Genomic DNA, 18303 nt, shown 5'->3' on the forward strand with positions numbered 1-18303 from the left:
TCCTTCCAGGCTCACTCACCCACTCCATCTTCCCGCTTAGACAACAGCCCCCCACCCCCACCCCGTCCTGGTCCTAATTCTGGTCTCCGTGGCTTCCAGGCCTGGGTCACGTGCTCTCCTCTGCCCTCTGCATACAGCTGTGCCTGGCTCCCCGGCTGCAGTTCTTGGGTCTCAAAGCCTGCAATCCCAGCTGCCGGCGGACAGGCTGGCTTCACAGCGGGGACAGGGTCGGGCAGTCCACACAGGACCTCTTGCTCAGAACTCCGCACTTGCTTTAACACTCTGCTGTTGCCCTCTTTAATGTGTGTGTGTCTAAATTAACAAGGGGCCCTGCAGTTTTCAGTTTGCACTAGATCCTGCAAATTACATAGCTGTCCTAGCCAGGGACCTCAGGGGTCCACCCTGATCCTTACCATATTTCAAATGACGAGGGCTGACTTCCAGGTCCAGCCTTCTTTCCAGGATGGCAAATTGTTGTTTAATCATTGATTCTCCTCAGTTGCAGGAACATGTGACTCTTGATCTCAAGGCGGATCTTGCAGATCACCCTTTCCTGAGGGTGCTAGATGCTGCCTTGGTGATCCATTCAGATCACCTCTACCCTCCCAGCGAACCCACCTTCCGGCTGCTGTGCGGGCTTCACACAGCTGCCCCCTTCGCTGGAAAATTGCACTTACAACAGGGAGCCCATAGGCCCTAACCTGGGAATTTACTCCACCTCCCAAGTCAATGACTGACTGACACAGAGTACCAAAGACAGGTTGTACTCTGTGGTGAGGCTTATATTCCAGAACCCTTCCCCCGTGATCATGCCCAGGCTAGGATTTGAGACTCTATTCCTGTTTAGCATCTTTCCTTCCCCCATTCTTCATTACTCCTTTCTTTTAATTTAAAAAAAAAAAAAATTTAAGGCTTTTTAAAAAGAGATTTTATTTTTTTTAAGTAAGTTTTATACCCAACATGGGTCTTGAACTCACAACCTTGAGATCAAGAGTCACATGCTCCTGCAACTGAGCCAGCTAGGCTCCCCTTTTTCATCTCTTCTTATACAGGTTTTTTTCCTGAAGCGTACTCCCTTTAAAAAAAATAAAAAATTACCTAAGGCCTACCTTAGGCTCTGTTTCTAAGAAATGGGTAATTAACTTCAGAATCTTTCTCATCAGATCCTAAAAACAGTACTAAGTTCTACTACTAGGTCTATCACAAACTCACTTTAAGAACATCACTTGAGCCCTCTAGTGACAGAAGATAGTCCCCAAAGGCATTTCAGTCATGTACCCTTGCCATCTGCCAAGCCAACCCCACAGAGGAGTCAGACCAAGGATAGAACTGACCAATATCCCATTGAAAGGAAAGGCACTTAGAACCACCCTGGTCTCTCCAATTTTATTATAGGACGTGTGAGGAGGGGAGGGAAGTGACAGGTGACAGGAGTGAGCTGGGGGCCCTCCCCCACCATAAGCTTCAAGATACAGTTGTGGTGGGGGTGGGGGTGGGGGTGTGTCAGGAAGAGGCTTGAGATGAAGATCAAAAAGCCAAGGCAATCAGTGCCTTACATGGGACAAGGATTGCTCAGTGTGCAGCGGGCCCTCCTGGACCCGCACAAGGGGAAGAGCCTACTGGGCAGCGAGGCTGAGTCTCTGCTGACACTGGGTGGCTCATGGGCCTGGTTATGCCACCCAGGCCTGGAAGCTGGCAGACAGACTCCGGTGCCCCCTTCCCTGTAAGGGGCATGGGAGCACTGCCTCCCGGAAGGACACAACTTGGTTGAGCTTGCTGGCTCCTGCCTCTTCGGGTCTGGAGATCAGAGGGGAGTGAGACATTTTGGTCTGAGAGGCCTTCTTTTTCACCTCAGTGAAGATGGGCAGGGGGGAGAGGTTGGCTGCTGTGCAAAACAAAACCCTCCAAAATAGAGACAGGCTGAGTCTCATCGCTTCCTCTCGGTGACCTTGGGCACGTTCCTTCACTTCCCTGAGACTCAGTTTCTTCATCTGCAACAGGGGAACAATTAATATCTGCCTCACAGTTTTTTGGGGAGCATTAAATGAGAAAACATGAGTCATGTTAACAGAGTGCCCCCGCTGGAGAAGGCCCGGAATGGACACTTCAGGGACAGACGGGAGAACTCAGTGGAGGGCAGGCCTGGGAGTGTGTCTGAGGAGATGTCTGCCTTCCTCTTCCAGGTTTAAGAGTGAGCCTCTGTGGGGGCACGTGCTGGGGAGAGGCATGGCTCCAAGGCTTTAATGAAAGCCCAAGGAGCACTCATGGGCCTGAATGGGGGACAAGGATAGAGTTGGGGGTACATTGGCCTTTTTTAAAAAGCTGGAAGAAAAGGAAGAGAGGACTGTTTCTTCCTGGAGGTGCAGCTGCAAAGACATCAAGCTGGACCCATCTAGGATTTCAGATCCAGCCATCATGGAGCTGCTGCTGCGGGAAGACATGGCCCCCTTCTTTCTCCTCAGCATTGGGGTTATCAAAAATACCTACAAACTGTGAGAAATTTCACATAAAAACACTTTTCTGCACGTATAAAAAAGACTGGCTGTGGTCAGTTGGTTGGGATGTAGACCAAGTCCTTAAGAGAGGCCAAGGAGGGTCAGTGGCCACTCGCTGGTGGGCAAGCTGGTCTGGGCTGGTCTGGGCTGCCCCGACAGCTGGGGCAGCACCAGCTGGGGTGAAGGTGGGGTGGGCTGTGTTCTTTGGCTGAGCTATACTTCTGTGGATCCAGGGTCTGAGGGGCGGGATGCGGGCTCCATCGTCGCACTGTGACCCTTGCTGGGGTAGGCACTAGGGGGTGCCTTGGCCCTGGGCCTCAGGAACCCCTCAATGGCCTCCCTTGCTAAGAGCAGAAGCTTACTTCACAGTGACCCTCTCCAGACAGCCGGCCTCCAGCAAGTCCCAAAGTAGGGGCTGGGGTCCTATCATTAAGTTGGACTGAGTGTGTGGGCAGCTGAGGTCCTGGGTACAGCGGATTTTCCTTCTGAAGGATGGCTTTGCCCTGAACCTCCAGAAGGCTGTCTCCAACTCAAACTCACCCCACCGGGGGACACCAGGCAGAGGAAGACAGCCAGGAAGGAGGCTCCAAACAAGAGTGCTTCCCGGGCAAACTTTCCTTAGCCCCCAGTCCAGGGTCCCCTGATGTTTCTTCTGGGAGGTAGGGGCTGTAAGGAGAGAGAGGTGGCCCAGTCTTCCTAGCACCACTCCTCCCTGATCTTCACCCCACAAAGACCTGGACTATGTGCCTAAGCGGGTGAGGTCCAGGGAGATGACCCAAGGCCCTGTTTCCAGTATCCTGAGCAGCTTCTGGAACCATGAGGGTAGTAAAGGGCTAATGGTGGCATCTGGAGCCAGAGGCTCACCCGTCCAGTCAGCCCAGGCGCCCCCCTGTCTCCCCCTCATTGACCTCAGGTCCCATGGGCAGCCTGGGAGTGGCAGGGGTGGGAGTGCGAGGACCACGGGCTCCAGGCCAGAGGGGCCTGGCTTCAGCACTGGAAGCCTTTCAGTCAGCTCCCCGCTCTCCCGCCTGGTCTCCCACGGCCTGAGGGCGCACTAGGGCTGGAGGAAGGGCAGGCCACGCCGAAGGCCCTCCTTCAGGAACTGCATATAGGTGGCTGTGGACGGGTCTTCAAAGGTGGACGAGAAGCTGAAGACGTTGTTCTCAACATCCTCGGGCTTCATGGAGGTGATGTCCAAGAAGTAGTTGGCATTAATGTGGTGGACCTGGGAGAGGGGCTGGGTGAGGAGAGCGAGGGGTCTGGCCCTTCCCCCCTGCTATATCTGGGCACACAAGCTCTGCAAGTCTGCAAGCTCTCCCACACCCCATCTACTGCCGAGAACCTAACACCTCTCCCCTTCCCCCACCCCGCCCCCCACCCCCTCTTCTCCTCTGCTCCTGTGACCCTGAACTCCACACTCCCTTCCGCCAAAATTCCCCTGCTCTGTGTGCCTGCTTCCCCTGCTGCCTCCCACCCTGGCTGGCCAGCTCCTTAAGGGCAAGTGCCCGGCACATGAGCCAAGAAACAAGTGGTCAAGCGGGACAGCGCGGTCCCCAGGCTGGGTTCTGTCCGGCCCGGCTCCCTGATGCCGGGGCTCTGCCAGGGCCGGGCCCCACCAGGCTGAGCGCCAGTGAGCCAGTGGCCCTCTTCCCGGCCAGCCTCAACTCTTGCTCCCCCTGTTGAGAGCCTGGGGAAGCTGATGACCCTCGCACAGCCTTCAGTCCCACACTAACTGTCCCTCGGGACTCAAAGGGTAAGGGGCAGGAGACTCTGAGGCTCACATGCAGGCCCGGTTTCAAAACCAGCTGCACTTCTTAAACGTTCAACTTCCACCAAGTCTCTGGACCTTCTTGAGCCTCAGTTTCCTTGTTTGTAAAATGGGCACCCGTGATCTTTCCTCTCCCAAAGCGGCGTGAGACCCCAGTGAGAGGCTGTGTGTGAGAGCTTCTCGGGGCCCCTGGGGAGAGGTAGGGTCTTGCGGCTTGGCTTGGCCTGGGGCCCCTTGGTCCTCTCTGCTTGTCACAAGGCCTGGCCCCTCTGTCCTTCCATCCCAGAGCTGGCCACAGTGGTCCAGGGTGAGCTTTCCCTCCCATGCCACATTCCTATCCATTCTGCTGCTAGCCTGTGCTCCTGGCTTCCCAGTCCCCAAAGGGCTGTCGAGGTCCCCCTTCTTGTGGGAGTGTCTCAACCCCTGTATGAGGCAGGCAGAGTGGGTGTGACAATTCCTATTTTACAGGTGGGCACAAGGGAGGCTCAGACCGGCTAGAACAGCAGGAAGCGGGGGAGCCAGCCGGGAAGCCTGAAGTCTCTAAGTCCATGTCCCTGGCTGGCTTGCGGCTTCCCCTGCCCCACGTGGCCTGGCCCGACTGGGGGAAGGTACCGGGGGCAGCCTACCACGGTGCCGTTGGGCAGACAGATCATCATTTCCACGGGGAAGCTGTACTTCTCCAGGTGCAGGTCAGCTAGCTTCTTGTGGGATGGGTTCTCCTGGCTGTCCTGTGGGGACACGTGGCACACTCCTGATGCCTCCGCTGCGGGCCCTGTCCCCGGGGCTCCCGTGAGGCTGTTCCCACCCCCCTGCCACTGACCTGCAGGTCTTCCAGCTCCCTCACCAGGGACCAAGTGCTGATGAAGCTCTCGTTGAGGAGGGCGATGATGGGCGAACTTTCCAGGACAGTCTCCCGGAGAGTCCGCCCTGAACCTTTTCAGGGGAACAGCAAGGCCAGAAGGGTGAGACCATCCCATGGGCCTTACTGGGTTTTCCAGAAGCAACAACGCTCATGGGCTGTAGGGCTGTCCCAGTAAAGTAACAGATTCAAAGAGCCTGCCGCAGGGTAGGTGCTAAGTAGAGGGTCGCTCTGATTACAGTCAGCGACATTGGGGCGTCCTGGGCTGAGATGGGGTGGTGGGGGGACTGAGGGGAGGCAGACAGATGGACAGCAGCCTCAGCCCAGGGACCTGCAGACAGTGACAGCTTCTTAAATTCACTAAACTCTAGGACCCAAGGCCTCTGCATAGGTTATTCTACCTAAAACTCCTTTCCTCCTGCCTCTTGATAAACTTCTACTCCTCCTCGGAAATCTCAGCTACGGTCACTGTCTCTGAGACGCCTCCCCAGTCTTGGGCCACCCTGGACCTTGCCCCGTGTGACGCTCACCACGCTTGTCCTCATTCGACACCCATCTTCTACACACATGGCTCCCCAAGGACAGGGACCACTTCTGACATGACTCCTAGCACCCAGCCAATGGGCCTGGCACAGGGGGTCCCTGGAGTGTTTGTGGACCGACTGGATGCAGGCAGGGGCACGGTCTTACTCATCTTTGTACCCGCTGTCAGACACCCACAATCTCTGTATCCCGTAGATTCTTGGGTGCATCTTCTGAGTAAGTGAACGTATGGCCAGCCTCTGGCACTGTTTTCTCTCTTATTTGTGTGCAACACTTCATGGAGCACAGGCGCCCTTATGCCCATTTTCACAACTCTGGGGGGTAAGCGTATTAGCGCTAGAAAACTAAGGCTCAGGGTGGGGAAACCACTCGGCCAAGGTCTCTGCGCTGCAGATGGCTGAGTGGGGCTCTTCCTACTGTGAATGGCCGCTTCTTCTGAGCTCAGCGCAGAACACCCCCACACCCCTGCCCTGTGTAGTCCCCAAGGCCCCCATGCCCCGATGGGACAGCCCCGTTGGTCTCGGAGCCCCCTGCATCCCACCAGGTGTGATGTCTCCCCCACTCTCTCAGCCTGGCGGGGTCTCCCTCACCTCAGCAGGACTGGTCATCCAGGGCCCCCCACAGCAGAATGGAGTGCACCAGCTTGTTCTTGGCCTTGGCTTGGTCGAAGGCCTCAGTGAATGGCAGATAGGTGACCTGGGGCCAAAGAGAAACACAGAGAAGCTACTGTGTGCAGCTAGGTTCCTCCTCAGGAGCTGTGTGGGACGTGTGTGTTTGTGGTGTGAGTGTGTAACTGTGCATGCTACAAACTCTGTGTGTGTGTGTGTGTGTGTGAAAGTGAGAGAGAGAGAAATGGGCTGGGCCAGGAGATGCCTCCTGCCAAGTTTGGAATGGCAAAAAAGAGGCGCCACTGTACAGGCTGGGCCAGGCAGGGCGGTGGTCTCAGCAGCAAGCCGTGTACCCAGCCTGGAATGGGGTGCCCCCCCTCTCTGTTCCCCCAGCTCCGGCCACACGGAGCTCGCCCCTGGCCCTCACTCCCATCCAGGCCCACCTTCTTGAAGGGGTACATGGCCACCTCTAGGCGCCGGGCGGCCTCCTCCCAGCTCAGCTCCTGCTGCCACTTGATCTCCTCAAATACAAACTGGAGGGGCTCCCCTGAGGGCGGCCGGCTGTCGATCATGTTGCCGTCCTCGTCCAGGATCATGGAGGGCACCGACGGGCCCAGGGCCTCCAGCTCCATCTAGGTCCCGGATCAGGAGAGGGTGCCATCAGTGAGGGTATCTCAGAGATGGGCAGGAATCCTTGACAGACCCTCAAAGATACCCCACTTAAGGCAAAAGTGGAGGAACTGAGGCCCAGGGCAGGGCCACCGCCGGGCTGCGGTGAGTCTGGGACAGATTCAGGGTCTGTCCAGGGCTCCTTCGACCGCATGAGGCCACATGAGGGCTGATGGCAGCTGCTGGCTTTTCTGTGCCAACATGTAGATCAGGTAGAGTCCCAGAAACCTGCTTTGGGGACAGCTGGCCTCAGCCCAGCAGGAGCTCTATCCTTTACCCCGACTGCCTGTGGCCCCCAGCCCTGCGGACCTGGGTCAGGGCCCTTTGTGTGCTCACCTGGGGGATGTAGCCAATGTCCACCTCCATGTTGCTGCTCTCACTGGCCCCATACAGCCACTCCATGTCCACGTTCAGAGACCTGGCAGGGAGGTGGGGAGGGGGAAGAACACCTTCATCACCAAGGGCCACGTCAACCTTCTCTGAGAACACAACCCTCCCCATTTTACAGATGAGAACACTGAGGCTTGATAAGATGAACCCAAGGTCTTGGGGCCATTGGGACTCTGACCGCAGAGCCTGGGCCTTCTTCTGTCCCTGGGCTGCCTCTTTGGAAGCACAGCAGCCACACCACGCTCAGCAGGCCCAACCCCTTAAAGTTCACAAAGGGCTTTCACAGCCGTGTCTCACATGCTGCCCATGGCTTTTTGAAGTGGAAACATCATCAGTGTCTCCCCTAGGACACAGAGAGGGTCAGGCATGGGAGCCTGGTGCCTGCCTCCCTGAGCCGACCACATGCCATCTGCAGATTGGCCACATGAGGGTGCCCCAGGACCGACAGCCGACCTCCTGGGGTGGGATGAGCAGGTGCGGGAGGAGGTCTGCAGCCGCGTGGTCCTGGAGACAGGCTCAGGAGCAGCCGGTCCTGGGGCTGGTCATTTGCCCCTGCTCTGTTTCATCAAAACAGGACCCCCACCTCCACTCCTGGGGTGCAGGCAGATGTCCTCCGGGCTGAGCCTGTGCAGTCGAGGTGGGGAGGGGGACTTGCTTGCTGAGGAAGGGGAAGGAAACCACTCCTGCTCCTGGGGGCAACTTTCTCTTCCCAGGCTCTGCCAACAATCCCTTCATTCGTGCCCAGGAGCCATTCTCCTATCTAGCAGATGAGGAAACAGGCCCAGAGAAGGCCAGGGTCCTGCCCACAGCCATGCCACGGTGGAGACTTAACTTTGGGGCTCTCAGCTCCCAGCCAAGCTCTTGTCCCTGTCCTGGGTCACTCAGACCCACTAGGCAGCCACTTGCTATCAGGGAGGAATCTGGAAAGACATGAAGCCAGGCCTTCTGGTCCCATGCTCGCCGGACAAGAGGCTGACCCTAAACCGGCGGGGCACGCAGGCAGGTGGCTGGCATGGAGCCCTCCCGAAAGGCCCTTCCCTCCACCCCTGGGGCCTGTGGGAGCAACCGCAGGCAGTCAGGACCTGCCCCCAGGACCACATGCGCTGCTCCCGTTGCCTGGCTAAACCCTCCTCACCCCCCTCTCCTGCCCCATCCAGGTCTCTACTTCCATGTCTCTTCCTCTGGGAAGGCTTCCTGGACTCTAGTCCCTGCCCAGCTGCCAGCACTCAGGGGCTGTGCACAGGCTGTGGTCATGGGTCTGTGGGAAGTCTGTCACCAGTGTGAGGGTGTTAGGCTCCTGCTTGGGGGACAGTCTGCTGCACTGGGTCCCAGGCACAGAGCTGGCCATCCAGGCCATCCAGGCCAACTGGGACATGGTTGCCAGATGATGGAATGACCCACCTCCCCTTGCCTCAAGCTGCCTGCTCCTGGGTCAGCTCTAGGCCCCTTCCAAGAGAGGTGCCTCTGGGAAGCAAAGGAAGGGAAGAGACGGAGGGGGCCTCTGGGCCCCTGCACCGGAGCTCCTGGAGCTGGGAGAGGGGGAGAGTGGGGCCAACTACAGTGGGGTGCAGGGCTGGTTTGGGGCCAAGGCTCCCACCTGTGGTTGGGCACGAAGAGCCGGAAGTCTCGGATGTGAGTGGCATCTTTGGAGAGAATGATGTGGCCCGTGAACTGGCCAGGTGAGAACCAGAAGGGGAAGTCAGGCGGCTCGCTGAGCTGGAACTCGGCGTGGATCCTGGGGGTAAAGGAGCCTGGCTGGGAGCAGCCCCTGCTGAGCCACAGCCCACCTTGCTGCTTAGGTGCCCAAGCTGGGGAGCCCTTGGCCAGACTCTCCAGGGGAGGACGGGGCTGGGCAGGGGAGGAGGGAGAATGTGTGGGGCAGGGAGAAGCCACGAGGTCTTCCAAGCACTGCCTATCCTCAGGGACCGGGTCACACACAGCCTTCCCCGCCGGCCTCACTTGACCAGCCCTCCTCTGAGGCCTCACAGCTCCCGGGCTGTGTGCGTGCTGGCGTCACAGCTCCTACATGCCCCCTTCTGGGTGGATAACAATCAGGGCTGCCAGCTTCCTGCTAAGCATGTCCCAAGCTTTCCCCTGCCCCCAGGAGGAGGCCACCCCCCCATCCACAGATGAGGAAACCGAGGCCCAGAGAGCCAACTTCGCTTGCCCAAGGCCAGAGGATGGGACGTGGTGGCCCTGGGGACTTCTGGACGGGGCCTGCCCTCACGGGGCCCTGCCCTTCCATGCTTCGCTGGGGTCCCCAGCCTGGCTGAGAGGCCAGGAGGGGTGTCCAAGGGCTACACACCGGAACATCACAGTGTAGTAGAAGTCGCTGATGGCCGTCAGGCAGGCCACGGCCCCCTGAGGGGCAAAGCGCGTCTTCACGAAAGGCCGCGGGTGGAACATGCTCAGGAGCCGGTGGATGATGACCTGGGGGGCGGGGGGTGCAGTGAAGACCCGTGTCAGCTGGCTGGGTCCGGATCCCCCAGGAGCGCTCTGGGCCTGCAGGCCAGGGGCCCTGAGAGGGGGCCGGGGTCCAGGCGCTGAGCCGGTGCGGGGCAGAGACAGAGGGGGTCGTGCCTGGCTGGGGCTGCAGCATTGGGGGAACCCCCCACCCGCCAGGGCTCACCGTGGGCGGCCCTCACCTCTTTGCCTTTGGGCGGTGGTGGGTAGAAGCGGTTATTGGACAAGTAGCCGGTGAAGACACTCAGCTCGCTGGGGATGATCCACCAGGGCTCCCCAAGCTCCACCTGGCCCCGGGGGGGCAGGAAGGGCCGGAAGTGGCGGGCGGCGAACACCGCGCTTGGCAAGGCTGCAGTCGTCCAGTTGCGGAGGCCGGACAGGGCCAGGCGGGAGACCTGGGGCGGGGAAAAGCCAGAGCTCTGGGGTGCCGAGAACCACAACGGGGTGGGGGGTCCCCGCACCATGCATGCGGGTGGTCTCCCTGGAGCCCTGAGCCAGCCCACAAGTGAAGGGAGGCGTGAGACCCAGGGATGCTTTTGTCCTGGGGATGGCCAGAGGCTGGGCACTGTCCTGCCAGAGCCCAGGCTCCCCTCAGCTCCCCGGCCCCCAGCAGCACCTCCTTGGCCGCCTCAGGCACAGCCCAGGCCAGAGCGACAGGGCCAGCTGGGACTGGCGTAGGGAGAGGCACAGGAGGCGGAGGCTCTGTGCAGGGGTCCTGCTGGCCTCTTCCCTCCCTCGTCAAGCTCAGTCCCACGGTTCCAGGCCTCACGGACACATGGTCCTGCCTCCTGCCTCTGTGCCAGCTGGCCTGAGTGCCACCGCCTGCCACCCCCTCCACAGCCTTGCCTTCTCTCTGACCTTCTTCCAAGTCTCCTCCTGGGGCTCATATCCCACTGAGGAGGCTTTGGAGAGAAGTCTGAGGAGTGAGGTGGATACCACCTTTTGGGGGAAATCTGTGGGATAAGGAGCAGGATGCACCTGCCGAGAAGGGGAAGGAAGGTCTCCCCTGGAGAGTGCCCTGTACCACGCGGCCGGGCACCTGGCATGCCTGGCGTCCCTCAGCTGTTTCCCTGTCAGGAAGGCCCTGTCACCATCAGGGGAGCTGAAGCGCGGGACAGGCCCATCTGTCCCCACCTCTGGGCCACCGAGGCAGGTCCCAGGGCTCATTCTAAGCTGGCAGCTGCCCCTTCAGCGCCCCTCCCTGCCACAGGCAGGACGCCGGTGGGGGTGGCGAAGGCGTCAGCTGGGAGGAGAGCATGTTCTGGGCCCCTTCAGGGGTGCTCCGCCACCAGGGAGCTGCCAGGTGTCCGAGGGCATGAGGCTCCCTCTCCCTTCCCCGCCTCCACGGTGGTGGGGGGCCAAGCCTGCCCGGAGGAGGGAGGTCCTTGGAGCTACCCCCAAGAAGACTGAACAGACGGGGGGTCTCCAAGCTGGGCAGGCTGTGCTGCACCAGGGGGAGCCGCCTTACCCATGGGGTCCTGCCACCCCGCAGGAGAGCTGCCCACAAAGGGGGGCTGCGCTCTATGGAGAGCTGCTCCTGACCCATCTTCCCTCCAAGTGCAGCTGTGCCCTGGCACCCCACCAGTCCCGCCCTGTCCTCATGGCTCTGGCGGGGGGCGGGCGGGGGACTCATCTATTCGGACAACTTCTACCACCAAGTCTCCCTGCCAGCCTTCCCTCCCCAGATGCTCTGTGGGAAACCAAACCTGTGTTTCCAACCTCACTTACTGGACTGTCCCCCTGGACAGCCCCAGGCGCCTCGATTTCAGTGTGTCCAGACTGAGCTCATTTGCTCCCCACCAGACCCATTCCCTCCTCTGGTCCCCATGGGGCAAATGGCCCACCCTGTGCTTGGTCACCATCCAGAAGCCTGAGTTCCCCCTCCACTTCCCTCCCCTGCTTTCCATTAGTAGCCATGCCCTGTCTTCCTTCCTTTGCCAGCATCCTCTAGGCTGTCCTAGGAATCACCACTGCCTCCCCCGACTGCCTCCTCCTCCCCAGAGAACCAGTCTTCTCGCCCCCATTTCTCCCCAGGCTGCGGAGCATCCGAGCAGCTAACGAGGGAGCCCTCCTATTTCAAAATCTGCTTTGGTAATTTGCTGCTACAGAATGAAGGCCAAAGTCAGGCGACGAAGGCCCTTTGCAGTCTGGCGACTTCTCGTCCAGCCCCACTGACAGGACGCCCCTGCCTGTGTCCCATGGGCTCTGGGTCCAGCCGCACCAGTTCTCTGTCCGCAGGCGACTGGCCCGGCACTTCCTGCCTCCAGATCTCTGTTCATGCCAAGGTGGCCTTTCACAGGAGACCAAAAGTGGGTAGGTGTGGGCTGGACTAAGCAGAAAAGTTGCTCCTGGCAGAGGGAACAGCATCCGAGAAGGCCCACAGCTGGAAGAAAGCCTGGACATCTGGAGGGGCTGGAAAGGAGCAAGCTGAGGGGGGAGGGTGAGGCAGGGTGTGGGGGTGCCTTGGGGCCAGGATGGGCTTGAGACCTTGGCCAGGAGGCCTCAGGTGGGGGCAGGGCCACTCAGGAGAGCTTTTGTCAGGCACCCTCCCCCATCCCACGACCCCCTGCTGGGGCTGAACCTTGGGGTTTGGTTCATCAGAGACCAGCATAGCACCCGTCAGGTTGTTGGGGGGGGCGTTGCTGAGGAAGCACAGAAGCACAGAGGTTATGCGTCACAGGCCTCGCCCTCAAGAAACTCACAGCCTGGGGCGGGGGTGGGTTGGGGGCGAGACCGACTTGAGGAAAGTAATGAACCCTACTTGAGGCTCCTGCCTCAATCCTGCCTCCAGGGCCTGCGCTGCCTCCTCTTCCGCCTCTGCCTCCCCTGGGCCCCTCCTCCTGCAGTCTCCACCAGATGGCACTGCCTCCAGGAAGCCAGTCCGGATCTCTTCTTCCGGGGCTCATGCTAATCCCTCCTGCACCAGACTGTGTCTCAAACCCCAGGGTCAGCATCACACCATTTCTGGACCCCCCAGGGTCTGGCACACTGGGGGCACAGAGGGCAGCTAATAAAGGCAGGCAGGGAAGAGGCAGAGAGAAGCAGAGCCTATTCTCAGGAGGTGAGGGCGCGCAGATGGTCCTGTGTCTGCGGTCCCACCTGCGGGCAGCCTCCACCGCCCCCCACTCATACTCACCCCCAGGAACCCGTCTTTGCTCTTGGTCATGGACTCCGGGATCAGAGGCTGGAATCGGGCTTCTATGGTGAGCGTCTCCTCGCTGGGGTCAAGGGGCAGCTCCTCGTCTTCATAGCTGGCCGTAGGCGTTGACCCTGGGAGGCACAGTTGCTGGAGAGGGGTCCGGCCCTCCGGCTGCAGGCCCTCTCTTCTCTGCAGAAGTCCACCCTCCCGCCCCCACCTGCACCGGAAAGTGATTTAAGGGAGCCAGGCAGGCTTAGAGCTGGAGTAATGGGTAACGATGACCAAAGTAACAACCAGTAAGTATCACATTTTAGTTTCATAGTAGTCCCGAGAGGCAAACAATAACATCATTACCAAGACCATTTTACACATGAGAGAGTGGAGGCTCAGAGAGGTGAAGTCACTTCCCAAAGGTCACACAGCTAGGGAGTGGGGTGGGGGTGGGGGGTCGGGATTCAAACCCAGGCTTGTTTTCCTCTAAACCCATGATCAGTCATGACCCTCTTCGGAGGGCATTGTGATCTCAGAGACTCCGCTTCCTTAAAGGCTCAGGATCCAGATGATCTCTGTCCTGTGAGGGACACAGCCCTTCACCAGCTGTGCGATTTGGCCAGTGGCTTGTTCCGAGGATTGGATGAGAAAATCCGCATGTTGTTAGCACCAGGTTTGGTAGAGAGTGAACCCATAATAAACTTGAGCTATGTCAACTACTACCTGAGGATTCAGGGTTAGGAGGCCGTGGAGCTAGGGCGCTCAAACCAAATTCTTCTGACTTCACCCCGGGCCAGGCTGGCTGGTTGGCCCGGTTCCCTACGTTCTATGAACTGAGTCCAAGATGAACTTGGTGCTGAGCCCACCAAGGGCAGCACCTGGGCAAGGCGGCTGCCTCTCCCAGTGGCTGGGGTCCCAGCACCAAAGAGAAGCTACTGCCTGGGGCGTGGAGAAGAGAAGGCACAGGCTGGGCCTCATCTGCTCTGCTCCTGGCCGAGATCAGCTCCGTTTCTGGGGTAAATCCGTCAGCCCCTCTGGTTTTCCTACATGGGCAATCGAGGCCATGCTGCCCTGCACGTCCCTGTTCTGGGGGCCTCTTGAAGAGAAGAAAACCACGGAGAACAAATGAAAGCAAGGAACAGAACTGTCTTGGTGTTATTAAGCTCTGAGAGAGACAGCAACGCCATCAAGGAGGGGATGACCTTGATTTCTCAGGCCTTTTCTGGCCCGAGGTATGCCCAGTCTGGAGGGAGTGTGGAGGGAGTCCTGATGAAGGTTTGGGGAGAAAAGAAGCCTCTTTCCAAAGGGGTGACTGGTGGGAGGGAAGAGACCCAGACACCTCTAAGGGGCAAGATAGCGGCAATGCTTGTCATGGCTGCTGTCCCCGGGCAGGTCGGTGGGACAAAAATGTTGCCTGCCATCTTCTGGCAAACTGACTGACAGGCCCCCTGGGAGCATTCAGAAAGATTCTTAAATAGGAATCATCAGAATCCTTGGGGATGCCTTTCTAAACCGCATACGCCCAGAATCCTCCTCAAACCTACTGAGTCAGAATCCTAAGGGGCTAGAGTCAGGAAGCTGTGCTTTTAGTCAGCACACCCCAACAGCTCCTCATGCAAAGCCCTTTTCTGAAGAAATCACAGTTATTTCTATATTTGTAAGCTGATGTTGCAAAACCTGCCAAAGAGCAATCTGGAAACCTCAGAGGAAGGGAACAGTTAGAATGTGCAAGCTTATTCTTCTGCCTTGCTTTTTCAAATATTTTACTCTTATCACAGATAATTATTAATACCCATGTCCAGCATGTTATGGCCTTTTAGTTTTTTTCATAAAGTTTTATTTCCTGACTTCTAAGTAACTCATTCACAGACAATTCATAAAATTTTTAAGATAGAAAGAAAATTAAACACACTCATAACTGTGCCAACCAGACAAGCTGCTTCTGTTTCCTACATAGATTTGAAGTTTGGGGCTTTTTTATTTTATGTTTTCTTTTCTCAAAACTTGGTCAAGTCTTGTACTCCTAGCGGCCGAGGTGGTAAGGGAGGGAAACAAAGATTTATGTGAAAAAAATTACTAGTGCCTTCGAGCCCAGCAAGCTTGTCCAACATGTCATTTTGAGGGAACTCACTCCCTCTGTCCACAAAAGAGGACAAGGAGGTGGCTGGGTAGATGTTCTATGAAGTGTTTGCAGAATAAGAGGTCAAGGCCAAGCCACGTGAGGCTGACCTGTTTACCTGCCCATCTGCCTTCACTGCCAAACTCAATGCCACTGAGAGACACTGACCCACATCTGCTCCAGCAAATTTGCATTTTTCATCTGAGCCTCCTCTTCTGGCAGGAACTGGTCACTGGACCAGCAAGTGGCCAACCTACCCAACCCCCACCCTGAGACACAGAAGGCCCATCACTGGCCTCTGGGCATCTCCTCCTTGCCTTTCCCATCTATTGACCTACTTACACCCAGCTACTCAGATAACAAGATCCCAAGTTCAAGAGATGTCATAAGGCGTTGGAGAGAAATGGACACAGAGGTTGGGGTGTTGGTGATACCATGAGAGAAACATTTAATAATTCGTGAGATTATTTCAGCACCTCATCTTTAAAAAAAAAAAAAAAAACCAAAACAAAACACTGATTATAACTAGATAAAAATGTTTTCACCAGAACAGGCTCGAAATCCAACAACTGAAGCAAGAGTTTAGTCATTAGTAATACTGGGAAGAGCTCCTTCCTGTCTACTGAGCAGCTACTGTCTACTGGTCACTCTGCACATTTTCTCTCTAATCCTCAAACCTGTGAACTGGTGCAAGACCTGGAGCCAGATGGCCCCAGTTCTAATCCCGGCTCTGCACCGCCCTGTGCCTCAGTCTCCCCAGCTGTAAACAGGGGAATTAGGACAGTAGCTATTTCCCAGGACACTGCGAAGATTAAAGAGAGAACTCACGTGAAGGGCTTCAGGTCACGTCTAGAAGCGGTCAGGGGGTGTTAACTAGTATTTGCCCTTGAGAATGGGCTCAGGTGGCACCGGGGCAGCTCGCCTGAACCACCAGCTGGGAAGGGTCAGAGCAGAGAGGACCCCAGGGCTGCCAGGGTCCCTCATCTCCCTCTCCAGGTAGCCTTCCTGCTCAGAGCAGACACAGTGGCCAAGAAGCTGAGGGCCATGACTCAGGTGCCCCCCTCCCCAGGCCCCAGCCCCTCCTGGTACCTGTCAGCTTCTCAGCAATGGGCTTGAACTCCTCAGGGCTGATGTACATATCCTGGTCTGTGTCCAAGGAGGAAAAGAGAAAGAGGCCTTCTGCCCCCAGGGCCTTCAGCGCGGACTCCTGCTTCAGAGGAAGGGGCTCCGTTGAGCACCATTTGGATACCCAACTGGGGTCCCAAACAGACGGAGGGGGCAGTGCCCAGCACCATCTTCCTCAGTTCTCCCAACACTTCCCAGTCCACCCATCCTAATGTCACCTCTGCACCGTCCCGGGGCCGCAGCCGCCTCCCGGTCCCTGCTGGGCCTTGCTTCACTCTGCTCCTTCATCCACTATCCACTAGGCCCAAGGCTGTGCTAGTTTCCTTCTATCTGCCCCGTCCCCATGTCACATTCTTCCACCAGTGTCCTCCCCTGTCCCCCCAGCACTGCCCGGGCCACCGCCAGACTCTCCCCGGTCCCAGCTTCACTCCCGCTGTCCAAGCCACTGCTGGGACCGCCCCTCGGGTCTGTCCCAGGCCCTGCCTCACGCTGGGCCAGTGTTCTGGCCTTTCTGCACAGTCCTCCCAAGTCGGCCCGACCCCCCTTGTCCGGCCCTTTCATGCCACCCTCCCCGGCCCACCGCTCCCTACTTTCCATCCCGCCCCTTCCCCCAACCCGGCCTCCCGGTCCCCTCCCCCCTCCCTCGGAGTCCCCCCACCGCCCCCTCCGACACCCCCACCCCCTCCGGACCCCTTCCCCCGCCTCCTCCCAGTGCCCCCCCTGAGACCCGACCCCCAGAGCCCAGGACCCCCCGCGAGCCCCGCGCTCGCCCTTCCCACCCCGGGGCCGGACCTGCCGCGCGGCCGCCTGGGCCTCGTTGTGGCGGGCGTAGGCTCGGGCGGCGGCGGCGGCGGCGGCGGCGGCGAGCAGGGCCCCGAGCAGCGCCAGGGCGCGGGCGCGGCGGGGTGCGGGCGGCGCCGCGGCGGGGTCGGGGCCGGGCCGGGGGCCGGGCGGCTCGCGTTCACCCCGCGGGGCCCGGCCCATGGCGGCGGCGGGGCGGCGGACTGGCGGCGGCGGCGGCGGCGGCGGCAGCGGCAGGGCGGGGCGGCCTCCGGGTCGCGGGGCGGGCGCGGGCGCGGGCTGGGAGGTTTCCGGGGGCGCCCGGGGCGTCCGTGCAGGAGCGCCGGGGACTCCCTGCCGCCCGCCCTCCAGCCCTTCCTGCAACCCGGCTCGCAGTAAGAGCGGGCCTCAGCGCCCCGTTCAGCCCCGCAGAGGCCTGGGAGGCGGCGGGGCGCGAGGAGAGGAACGGGATGGGGGGGGGGGTTGTCCGCCACCTCCGAAGCTTGCGGGGGAGGGGACTCAGGGCCACCAGGCTTCGTTGGCAGATGTGAGGGAGGCCATGGGGGGGGCACCCCACCCTCCACCCTTACCCCACCTGCTTTCGAAACCGTCTTCAGTCCTCCAGAAGAATAAAAACTTTACAAAGAAAGTTCTACCGCTAGTCCATTCCCTTCAGGGTCCAGCTGGACGGCGACCACTGCACATTTGTGGGGGGCGGGGCGGCTACCTGTGCCAGGCCACACGCAGGTGCTGCGGCCCTGAAACCCCTCACCTGAGAGGCCAGAGTGTCCTCACCTATGGGGGGGGGGGTGTCAAAAGAGGCCCTCCCTGTGGATTGTGGTGTGAAAGAAATGCCTGGATTGATGGGGTTGGGCTGGCAGCCCCTTGGCATGGGCAAGGCCGGACTGTAACTTAACAGCTACCTGTCCTCTGCTGGAGGTGGCACCATGGCAGGAGAGATTTCTCCAGAGAACAACTCTTGGCGTGCCTGGAGGAGGACCTTGGGGATGCGGGTGGATGGAGTTTGAAGAAACACTTTAGGATCTGTCAATACATTTGGTTCCTGTCTCCAGAAGCCTTGGTTCCCCTGGGGACCTCTTCCATCAATCCAAGGTCTCCAGGAGCTAGGGGATGGCCCTGTCTTTCCCAGGAGAGGGCAGCAACGCTTAAGCCTCTCTCTAGACAACCCTGGCTTCAGGGGAGCAGCCACCATCCTTGGAGACCCCTGCCAACCCTAGTCCATGTGCACCTGCCAGGTCCCAGATGTTGGAGGGACCACTGTGTGCTGGACCTGGTTGGGAGCTTCATGCTCTTATTTGTTCTCAAGCAACCCGGTGAGGTGAGGACTGTTTGC

General features: G+C 59.0%; 1 protein-coding gene across 2 annotated transcripts; it reads right to left on the minus strand.

Annotated features, from left to right (window-relative positions):
- Positions 1 to 1370: 1370 nt before the first annotated feature.
- SELENON (selenoprotein N) lies at positions 1371 to 17182 on the minus strand. 2 transcript variants are annotated; one of them, XM_032301626.1, is made up of 12 exons: positions 16962 to 17182; positions 16134 to 16251; positions 12932 to 13065; positions 9978 to 10190; positions 9638 to 9762; positions 8930 to 9067; positions 7279 to 7360; positions 6717 to 6905; positions 6256 to 6361; positions 5084 to 5196; positions 4890 to 4991; positions 1371 to 3720 (listed from the first exon to the last, which is right to left on the minus strand). In XM_032301626.1, exons 1-12 carry the CDS (start codon positions 17151 to 17153, stop codon positions 3550 to 3552), a joined length of 1683 nt encoding a protein of 560 aa, XP_032157517.1. In that variant the 5' UTR covers positions 17154 to 17182; the 3' UTR covers positions 1371 to 3549. The 2 variants fall into 2 exon arrangements, with proteins under 2 accessions (XP_032157517.1, XP_032157516.1); XM_032301625.1 differs by having other exon boundaries at positions 16134 to 16254.
- Between the last annotated feature and the right edge of the window lie 1121 nt (positions 17183 to 18303).

This window comes from Mustela erminea, chromosome 10 (genome assembly GCF_009829155.1).
Source record: "Mustela erminea isolate mMusErm1 chromosome 10, mMusErm1.Pri, whole genome shotgun sequence".
Taxonomy (NCBI): domain Eukaryota; kingdom Metazoa; phylum Chordata; class Mammalia; order Carnivora; family Mustelidae; genus Mustela; species Mustela erminea.